The sequence below is a fragment of the Penaeus monodon genome, chromosome 1 (genome assembly GCF_015228065.2).
Source record: "Penaeus monodon isolate SGIC_2016 chromosome 1, NSTDA_Pmon_1, whole genome shotgun sequence".
NCBI classification, from domain to species: domain Eukaryota; kingdom Metazoa; phylum Arthropoda; class Malacostraca; order Decapoda; family Penaeidae; genus Penaeus; species Penaeus monodon.
The window spans coordinates 11420402-11431895 of NC_051386.1; the positions used below are offsets into that span (position 1 = coordinate 11420402).

Below are 11494 nucleotides of genomic sequence, written 5' to 3' on the forward strand. Positions count from 1 at the left end.
TCCTATCCTTCTTCTTTTTCAAAAAAAAAAAAAAAAAAAAAAACATAATCCTTATTTATTTACTTATTCACATGCGTACATGTGTCTTTTTCGTTCTCGTCTGTGTGGACGCAAAAGAGAAAAACTGTAGACTATGTATATATGTGATTATGTCAATATCAAGTACCAAATACCAAAGGGTTTATATGTATCTATATCAATATCAATATCTATATCTATAGTAATATTTATATCTATATATGTATTCATATTTATATCTATTTTTATCTCATGCAAGATGCGTCAAAAACATTCTCTCTTTAAACGCTCTGGGGGGAAAATCCGTCCTAAGATTCAGGTATATATACACACCGATATGTATCATGTACATTTTATTGTGTACATGATAATATGGGTGTTGGATGTATAGATTTTCTTTTAACTGTGTAATCTTTGCACTAATTACTCCAGAAAAGGTGTTAATAACAGACAATATGACTCTAACTGCAGAGCAGAATCGGAAGAAAATGTATAATGTAGACGTACAGGAAATAATTTAAAAATAAAAGCACTAGCATAAATAGCAAATAGAAATAGAAAACACACAAAACAAAACTGTGTAGACCATGCTTCTTGAAAATTGTTTTTCAAAATAAAGAATATTAGGAAAAACTTGAAATGTTCGGTTTATACATAAAAAGACATTGCTGAATTGACGATATAACCTTTCAAAAGCATTTCTATCTTCATTATGAGACCTGAAATATATCATTACTGAAACCAAGATATGACCAAGCTATGTCTTGAATTTACGGATTTTTTTTCAAATGACAATAATATCGATACTGCTAATATTATTAGCATTGTGATTATCATAATGCTGAAATATGATAACAAGAAAATATACAAGAGAAAATTTTTCGAAAATCAAGGAAAATGGTAAACAGATGAGAAAGGTAGGACTACTAATTACTGAGTACTTGTGGTGCCATCTATGTGTATTAATTAATAAACTAAAATGCAGTGGAAACGAGGAAATATTAACAATACCAAGACTGACATCCAAACGTTCGATACTTCAACACCTCGAGTCGGAACAAAACGAAACAGATAACCATGAGCACGAACATTTTCCCCGTCTCAGTGGCACGTTCTCCGGATGTCTCTTACGAAGTGAATAAGTTGTTCGACTGAATAAACCGCCCCTTTGGTCACGCCCCCCGGGGGGTAGCCCCTTCCACCAGGGGTAACGAGTCCAGGCGTTCCGAGACCGAGGGAGGGACACCAGAAGGTTGTTAACATTGAGGGCGAAGGAAACGTGTGTACCTGGAGAATCAAAAGAGAAAGTAAGCAGAACACACACACACACACATGTGTGTGTGAGCTTTGGAAGACAAGGCAGGGATGATCGATGGAGACTCGGACAGAAGGATTCGCTAGTCACAAAAAATCAGTTTCCGTGCTAGGAGAGTGGAATTTATTAGAGAGATGGAGGAAGGTAAATCCACTAAAATAATAAATACCCCCAAATCACTTGATGTCGTGGGGGAGGGGGGCTTAGGAGACGGGGACTGAGGTCCAATGTAGGGGATCACACCTACCTTGGTCCTCAGCCCTCGCCTCAACTAATTTTGCATGGCCTTTTCTAATTCCTCTCCCTTTTTTTCTTCATCCCCGTACAAACCAGTTATTCTAATATTTTGCTATTTTTTGCCGTCTTCTCCATAATATTTTATCATAATGCTCCCTATTCCCTTAACTCATTTCTAACCTTTTTCGCTACTGTACTTTGCCATATGACATTTGATGCTATAACATTCTTTTAGGGTGGGAGATTTTAGAGGTCAAGCTTCACGCTACATTTTGGAATATGCCGCTAATGATCTTAGATGTTAACGCGGCACAAAATTTTCAATAAATACATAAATAATAAATAATGACAACAGAGAGAGATAGAGGGATAAAAACGTGAAGAGGGGGAAAGAAACAGGGCTAGAGCGAAAGTTCTGTCAGAAGAAGAGAGATGGAAGGATAAGAGAATAGGAGATGAAGCAGCAGAGAGCGAGATATAAGGATGAAAGAAAGGGAAACAGAGACAGCGGAGAGCGAAAGAGTAGACAGAGGGAGATAGACGGAAGGAAAAAAGAAAGGGAACTAGAGAAAGCAGAGAGCGAAACAGGGAGGAACAGTAGACAGAAGGAGACACAAAGAGCGAGAGGAGGGCGGAGGGATACTCACATGGCGCAGGCAGGGTCCGCGGGCCATAGGGGGGTGGTCGCCATGTTGTGGTCCAGCTCGGGCCATCGCGGTTCAGACAGCGGGATCGCTGGCAAACAAAACGTTCGACTTTGATCCTTATCGTATGGCTTTTTCCTTTTGGGGAAATATGGACTTAGCTTTGTACCTTTTTCAGACTTTCCTTAACTTAACTGTGGACGCATTAGCTTGCTGAAGATAGATATCAGCTGGCACTTTTTCACCGAAAATGAAACGGTGTAATTACATGCGCATGCGCAGGCACATCACCTTTGAAAATGCAACGTCCGCGAACACACTCACGCTAACGACAAGTACTTATAACCAGTTTGGTCCAAGGGCCTTCTATCTTTCCAGTCGATTGCTCGTCGCTTCCTTCAAGGACCTGCAGCAACAAACTTCACCTGAGAGATTTGCTGGCAAAGCCAGAGCTTCTGGAATAAGGCGAACGTTTTCTGTACCACTGGAGGACGCAGCAGAAATCTGAAACGTTCATATTCTGAAATGAACTTTAGGACTGATGCGTTTAGGATAGAGCAAATACGGTTATTAGGACAATATCGTGCGTTCAGATGCGAAAATATATGTCAAGGTCAGAATATGTGTAAAACTATTTTTTAAATTGGAATTAAACTCGAGAAGTAGGCTAATGTAACTGGCTTGATGTGCATAACTCGATAATCATTAAGACATTTGCACAGCGTAATTATGTCATCTCGCAATGATACCAATTTACGTGGGAAGAATTAATCCTTCGTAAGGAATCATAACGATAAGGAAGTGACACGAACACATAAATATCCGTGGAGAACACTCGGCCACCAAAAAAATTCAGCTAACATCTTTTGAACTGTGAAAACGACAATATTCGAATAGAATAAATCACTATCCGAGGTAATAGTGATAACAACAAATATACAAAAAAACGCCACAAGAAGCAATTGATCTTACAGAATTAAGATGCCGACGAAGGCAAGCGCTAAAAATAGGTAAGGGGAGCCCTGAGGTGACTTCATTGCGGTGACGTGACCTCCCCTTGAGATCGCTGCGACTCCACTAGGCTTTCCTGTCAGCCTTTTGGGGGCGGGGTAATTTATGCGCGTGGAAAAAAATGTAGGTGACATATGTACATGAGGGTTTTAAAGTATTTATGCATTCTTTTTAAAAATTGAAAATGATATATATGAGTTTAAGCATGTAAATCAGGGTTTCCCTTCTCTCTCTCTCTCTCTCTCTCTCTTTCATTCTGTCTCGCTCTCTCTGTTTGTCTGTCAATTCTCTCTCTCTCTCTCTCTCTCTCTCTCTCTCTCTCACTTCTCCCCCCCTCTCTCTTCCCCCCTCTCTCTCCTAACAATGATAATGATAATGCCACTCCCAATGATGACAGTATTAATAATCATGGCCCCAATTAAACAGAAAAGCAAAAAATTTTGCTTTTGGTCATCAGTCAAAGACAAAATACAATAAAAAAAAGAAAAATCTGGAATAAACAAACTGTATTATTTAAGTGTGAATTAAAATTTAATATCCTCGTAATACATGACCATTGTCCATATTATCATTATCATAATGTCCGTGTGTTTGTCTTTGCCTCTAATATTATATATATATTATAATCATATAGTAATAGATATTATATAGATATATTAGAGATCTGATATGTATGTACAGATATATAGACAGAGATTATATATATATTTAGAGATAAGTATTATATATATATATAGATATATATATATTAGGTACATATATTATAGATACTATATATATATATATAATATATATATATATCTATAATATATATGGACGATAGGAATCTTCCAGGGGTGTTAGAAAAGAAAGGAAGACACGGGTGCGAAGAAGCAGTGGAAAAAAAACGTGATGACGAAACATCATACGATGTACGATCAGGTGAGGACGCTGCTCGTGAGGAGGGGAAAAAGAGAGAGGGAGAAAGAGGAGAGAGGGAAAAAAGGAGAGGAGAAAAGAAAAGGAGAGGAAAAGGAAAGAGATGGGAAAAGGAAAAAAGAGAGAAGAGAGAAAAAAAGGAAAAAAGGGAAAGAGAGAGAGAGAATAGAGAGAGGGAGAGAGAGAAGAGAGAGAGAGAGAGAGGAGAGAGAGAGAAGAGAGAGAGAGAGAGAGAGAGAGAGAGAGAGAGAGAGAGAGAGAGAGAGAGAGAGAGAGAGAAGAGAGAGAGAGTGAGAGAGAGAGAGATAAGAGACAGAGAGAGAGGGGGTGGTGGGTAGGAGGGTATGGCGTATATATAAGCATGATTTCTGTAATCCATTTTACTAATAGGCTACGTGTACTGTTTGCCACGTTGCACTACTTCCAATTTAGAACCATAAAGCTAGCAAGGACCTAGATGACGATTTTATCTGACCTTGTCTGACCCCTCAGTTCGTGCTCAGTGGCCGACGTGAGAAGGTCAGGTCAGCCTTCGCCCTTCAGGGCTGGCCGGCCGAACACGTGACACCGCGCTCAGCGTTTACCCTAAGACATCGTCTCGTGTGTTCCCCTCACTGTGTTGTACTCTTCATCAATAAAGAGTCAAGCCGTCGTACAACTATAATAACCCTGCTAGCCATTGTACTAGGGTTCTGAGCCCATTATAGAGGGAGAGAGAGAGAGAGAGAGAGAGAGAGAAGAGAGAGAGAGAGAGAGAGAGAGAGAGAGAGAGAGAGAGAGAGAGAAAGGTGGGGAAGAAGAAGAAGAAAAAAAAGCCGACCTGTCTCTGTAGGCCCAACGCAAACCCCTCGGAGTTGCGTCGGAGGCAAGCGAGACGCCCCTCGTCCGCCGGAACGCCCAGGAACGCGAGCGCCCTCCGCACCTGTGTCATCGGGTCCTTTTGTAACTCCTCGTACGGGATCACCAGCAGCCGCTTAGAGTACAAAAGCCGGTCCTTGGCCAGCTGTGGAGTCCGTATGAAAGCAGAATCAGTGAGTAGAGTTGTTTACATTAAGTTAAACTGGTAACATGTAATAGGCTTTGGTACGAAAATATACGTCATGTCAATTTTTATTACTACTGTCATTGCTCATAATCTATTCATTAGCCAAGGTTTTAGTATTCATGTTATTAAAATGTTCTTATCGTTATCGTCTGTTATTGAGTTTATCCTACCCTATCCCTAGCCAATACCAATATCAACTGGTTATATAATGTGTGTATCCCCCCCCCCCCGCTCTGTACAATGCCCCATCAAAATGTCTTGTTTTCGTCCATTAGTATCAGTTCCTGAAGAATCTTTTACCTCTGTGAAGAAACAAAAAGAAAAAGAGGAAAGTGGAATCGCGAGAATGAGAAAGAAAGAGAACGAGAATGAGAATGAGAGAGCGAGAGTGAGATAATAAAAGAGCCAGAGAGAGAGAGAGAGAGAGAGAGAGAGAGGAAACAGAACGAATAAGAGAGAGAGAGAAAAAAAACGAGAGAGAAAGATGTACATTTTAGAGCATGAGTTAAGAAACAAATTGCTTGTAGGAATCTCACCTTTGTCCATCTCGGAAGCTCAACGTTAAAGTGCTTTTTAAATTCTGGAAATAACATCAGGAATGAGTCAGTCCAACTGTTAGTTCATTGGATACGTTATCATTATTATTATTATTATTATTATTATTATTATTATCATTATTATTATTATCATTATCATTATCATCATTATTATCATTAGTATTATCATTATAATTTTTATTATCATTATCGTTTTTTCCATTTCTTTTTTCTTATGATTATTGTTATCATCACAATTTATCAATATCATTATTATCCTCATCAAATGATAATAATTAATACGTTCAAATATATTTGCAACTTCACTTACTTTGTGTAAAGTAGGATTCATAGCTTACATTTCTATACCTGTTTACATCTCCTTCTCCCCACTTAAAATTATAGTAAGAAACTAGAGATCTGCAAAGGAAACATTGTCTTTTTCTATTCAAATATGCTTAACCCATTGTCGGCGGGTGACATGCCCACTGTAATAAAAATTTATATATATTGTCTTTACACATAGGTGACTCTGCGTAATCACCAAAGAGTCTTGTCATCTGTCTCATCTGTTTATCCTTTTTTTAAAACTTCATTTCTATTATTTTATTGTCTTTGATGTTATCAATATTTCAATAATCATTTAATAATCAATATGAATGATAGCATTGTCAATGTTGATAGTATTGGAAAGAAAAACACATTTTCCCGGCAATTCAAGGAATGGGGAAATCAGGATCGGTCACTAGGGCCAACTGTTAGACTCCTTGCTGGCTGAGCACACGTGGAGCCATCTGTATGTAACAAAACTCACTAAAATCTAAAGAGAACAGTACATAAACCCGCTGACTTTGGGTCAATCTTAAAGCGAGGGCGTGCGAATCCCGTAAAGTTAAACCTGCGTGTGAGGTTTAGTTAGTTACTGGGAAACAATTCTGACACACCAGACACTGAAGGTCTTACTTCTCTAATTTATAAAGAAAGTATCAATATCAATTAAAAACTATATATTTTAATGTAACAAGAACGATAAAAATGTTTCCTACTTGGCTGGATTTCTTAGTAATAATATAACAGGAGCGTTGTCTGGAACGCTTTGCCTCGTATTGAAATGGATCCTTGCGAGTATAACTTTCCCTTCTAGCTGCCTCAAGTTGCTCTTCATACCTAAAATAGATAAATAAATAAATAATTATTTGTAGCAAATACCTCAAGTACCAAATGTATATTGGTAATTATATGAGTTAGCCAATCTGAGTAATAGCATAAGGTATGGTAAGTAAACGTGTGTGTGTGTTTATGTATCTGAACATGTATCAGACCTATTTCGGTAAATATCCACCGGCTTTTGTTCCTCTCAGTGAAGAGCTTTAAGAAGTATGTATCATGAAATCCACGCTTTTACTGTCGTTTTAATTGTTGCTCTTTTTTGCAAGTAGTATAACGCCTATTCCTGTTTAGTAATCCTATTAATGTTAATTATTCACAGACTCAATACTCTATTTATCTTTCCCATACTTTTTTTTCAAAGAAAATACATAATTCTAATTTATGTACTTATTTATATGCGTACATGCGTCTTTTTCGTTCTCGTCTATGTGGACTTAAAAGAGAAAAATATATAGACTATATATACTATGTATATATGTATTTACGATAATATCAAGTACCAAATACCAAAGCGTTTATATGTATCTATATCCATATCTATATTCATATCTATATCTATATTTATATTCATATCTATATCTACATTTATCTCAAGCAAGACGCGTCAAAGACATTCTCTCTTTAAACGCTTTGTGAAAAAAAAAATCAAAGATTCAAGTATATATACACCGATATGTATGATGCACATTTTGTTGTGTGATAATACGGGAGTTGGATGTATGGATTCTCTTCTAACTGTGTTATCATTGCACTAATTACTCCAGAGAAGGTGTTAATACCAGACAGTATGACTATAAGTGCAGAGCAGAATCGGAAGAAAACGTTTGTGTAGACGTACAGGAGATAATTTTAAAATAAAAGCACTAGCATGAATAGCAAATAGAAATAGAAAATACAAAAACAAAAGCGAATAGACCATGCTTCCTGAAGATTAATTTTCAAAATTAAGAATATTAGGAAAAACTTGAAATGTTCGTTTTATATATAAAATATTACTGATCTGACGATATAACGATATAACAGGGCTGTCCACTGTAATAAATAAAAAATAATTGCACACATATGAGTGAGTCCACAAGTGCTCAGCCAATAAGTAGTCAATTAGGAATCACCTGATTTCTCCATACCTTGAATTTACGCTTTTTTTTTTTTTTTTACTGATATCAATATCAATACTGGTAATATTATTGGTATTATGATTATTGTAATGTTGAAATACTAATAACAAAAACAATATATATGATATATATATATATATATATATATATATATATATATATATATATATATATATATATATGCACATACACACGCACACACACACACACACACACACACACACACACACACACACACACACACACACATATATATATATATATATATATATATATATATATATATATATATGAGACTCATTCCTAAAATCAAAGAAAAGAGTAAACAGATGAGATAGGTAGGACTAACAATTACTGAATACTTGTGGCGCCATCTATGTGCATTAATTAATAAACTAAAATACAGTGGAAACGCCTTGTACATCATCCCATTCGTGAGTAATGGGTTGAGTAATGTATAAAAGAATATCTGAATAACTGAATCTCTGAAGATTTAAATACGGTTTAATAATTCTGTTTTTTTTTTCTTGCCGATCTCAACGAAATATTACAATACCAAGACTGACATCCAAACGTTCGATACTTCAACACCTCGAGTCGGAACAAAACGAAACAGATAACCATGAACACGAACATTTTCCCCGTCTCAGTGCGCACGTTCTCCGAGTCTCTTACCGAAGTGAATGAGTTGTTCGACTGAATAAACCGCCCCTGTGGCCACGCCCGTCGCCCCTTCCACCAGGTAACGAGTCCAGGCGTTGCCGGACCGAGGGAAGGACACCAGGAAGGTTTTGTTAACATTGAGGGCGAAGGAAACGTTGTACCTGGGAGAATTCAAAAGAGAAAGTAAGAGAACATGTGTGTGTGTGTGTGTGTGGGTGAGCTTTGGAAGGCAAGGCAGGGATGGTCGATGGAGACTCGAACAGAAGGATTCGCTAGCCACAAAGAATTAGTTTCCGTGCTGGGAGAGTAAATTGTATTAGAGAGATAGAGTGGGAAGGGTAAATCCACTAAAATATTAAATACCCCCAGCAAGGGACAGCAACCCCTTGTTGATTGCTGTTGTGGGGGGAGGGACTGAGGCCCAATGTAGGGGATCACACCTAGTTGGTCCTCATCCCTCGCCACAATTAAATTTGTAGTGTCTTTTCTTCTTTTCCTCTCCCTTTTCTTTTCTTCGTCCCCTTGTTTTGACCATTTATCCTAATAGTTAACTATTTTTTGCCATTTTCGCCATAATACTTTATCATAATGCTCCCTATTCCCTTAACTCCTCCTTCTAACAACATTTACTACCCCCTAGCTCTGTTCAGCCTGTAACTTTACCCTGAATCATTGACTCATTTCTAACCCTTTTCGCTATTGTACTTTGCCATATCACATTTGATGTCATATAACACTTCTTTGGCTGGGGGATTTGCGTCCAAGCTCCACACTATCGCTACATTTTGAATACGCCGCTAATGAGCTTAGATGTTGACGCGGCAGAATTTTTTCAATAGAAAAATAAATAATAACCAATGAGAACAGAGAGAGATAGAAGGATAAAAACGTGAAGAGGGGGGAAATAAACAGGGATAGAGAGAAAGTTCTGCCAGAAGAAGAGAAATAGAAGGATAAGAGAATAGGAGATGAAGCTGGAGAGAGCGAGATATAAGGACGAAAGAAAGGGAAACAGAGACAGCCGAGAGCGAAAGAGTAGACAGAGGGAGATAGACGGAAGGAAAAAAGAAAGGGAACTAGAGAAAGCAGAGAGAGAAACAGTAAACAGACGGAAATATAAAAAAGAGGGAAGGAGAGAAAACAGAGAGCTGCAGAGGGGGAAAGAGTAGACAGATGGAGACACAAAGAGCGAGAGGAAGGCGGAGGGATACTCACATGGCGCAGGCAGGGTCCGAGGGCCACAGGGGGGTGGTCGCCATGTTGTGGTCCAGCTCGGGCCATCGCGGTTCAGACAGCGGGCTCGGTATCGCTGGGAAACAAAACGTTCGAATTTGTTCCTGGACGTAATGCTTTTTCGTTTTGGGGGAATATGGATTTAGCTCTGTACCTTTTTTCAGACTTTCCTTAACTTAACTGTGGACGCATTAGCTTGCTGAAGATAGATATCAGCTGGCACTTTTTCACCGAAAATGAAACGGTGTAATTACATGCGCATGCGCAGGCACATCACCTTTGAAATGCAACGTCCGCGAACACACTCACGCCTAACGACAAGTCCTTATAAACAGTTTTGGTCCAAGGGCCTTCTTACTTTTCCAGTCGATGCTCGTCCGCTCCTCACGACCTGCAGCCACAAACTCATCAGTCGATGCTACTCGCCGTGGGAAAGAAAGAGCTTCTGGAATGAGGCGAACGTTTTCTGTACCCTGGAGGACGCAGCAGATTCTGAAACGTTCATATTCTGAAATGAGCTTCAGACTGATGTGTTTATGGATAAGAGCAAATACGGTATTAGACAATATCGTGCGTCAGATTGCGAAAATATATGTCAAGGTCAGAATATGTGTAAAACTATTTTTTAAATTGGAATTAAACTCGAGAAGTAGGCTAATGTAACTGGCTTGATGTGCATAACTCGATAATCATTAAGACATTTGCACAGCGTAATTATGTCATCTCGCAATGATACCAATTTACGTGGGAAGAATTAATCCTTCGTAAGGAATCATAACGATAAGGAAGTGACACGAACACATAAATATCCGTGGAGAACACTCGGCCACCAAAAAAATTCAGCTAACATCTTTTGAACTGTGAAAACGACAATATTCTAATAGAATAAATCACTATCCGAGGTAATAGTGATAACAACAAATATACAAAAAAACGCCACAAGAAGCAATTGATCTTACAGAATTAAGACGCCGACGAAGGCAAGCGCTAAAAATTTTAGAGGGTTCGAGGAGCCCTGAGGTGACTTCATTGCGGTGACGTGTTCTGACCTCCCCTTGACGTCGCTGCGACTCTACTAGCACTTCCAGTCAGTTTTTTGGGGGCGGGGCCTTTGAGTGATTTATGCACGTGGAAAAAAAATGTAGGTGACATATGTACATGAGGGTTTAAAGTATTTATGCATTCTTTTTAAAAATTGAAAATGATATATATGAGTTTAAGCATGTAAATCAGGGTTTCCCTTCTCTCTCTCTCTCTCTCTCTCTTTCATTCTGTCTCGCTCTCTCTGTCCCGCTCTCTCTGTCTGTCTGCCAATCTCTCTCTCTCTCTCTCTCTCTCTCTCTCTCTCTCTCTCTCTCTCTCTCACTTCTCCCCCCCTCTCTCTTCCCCCCTCTCTCTCTCCTAACAATGATAATGATGATGCCACTCCCAATGATGACAGTATTAATAATCATGACCCAATTAAACAAAAAAGCAGACTAAAAATAATTAGAAAGACAATGAAGAATATTCTTCTAAAATTTTTGCTTTTGGTATATATATATATATATATATATATATATATATATATATATATGAATATATAT

General features: G+C 38.2%; 1 protein-coding gene across 1 annotated transcript in view; it reads right to left on the reverse strand.

The window, feature by feature from the left end:
- The window catches only part of LOC119583129 (WSC domain-containing protein 1-like), an 18923-nt gene extending 7916 nt beyond the window's left edge, over positions 1-11007 (reverse strand). The window contains exons 1-8 of the mRNA XM_037931954.1: positions 10868-11007; positions 10267-10400; positions 9891-9984; positions 8688-8836; positions 6771-6891; positions 6056-6144; positions 5725-5768; positions 4964-5146 (exon numbers count right to left, since the gene is read on the reverse strand). Coding sequence (XP_037787882.1) covers positions 4964-5146; positions 5725-5768; positions 6056-6144; positions 6771-6891; positions 8688-8836; positions 9891-9984; positions 10267-10400; positions 10868-10938 — 885 coding nt within the window. The 5' untranslated portion in view covers positions 10939-11007. The remainder of the gene's footprint in view (positions 1-4963; positions 5147-5724; positions 5769-6055; positions 6145-6770; positions 6892-8687; positions 8837-9890; positions 9985-10266; positions 10401-10867) is intronic.
- Positions 11008-11494: the final 487 nt, after the last annotated feature.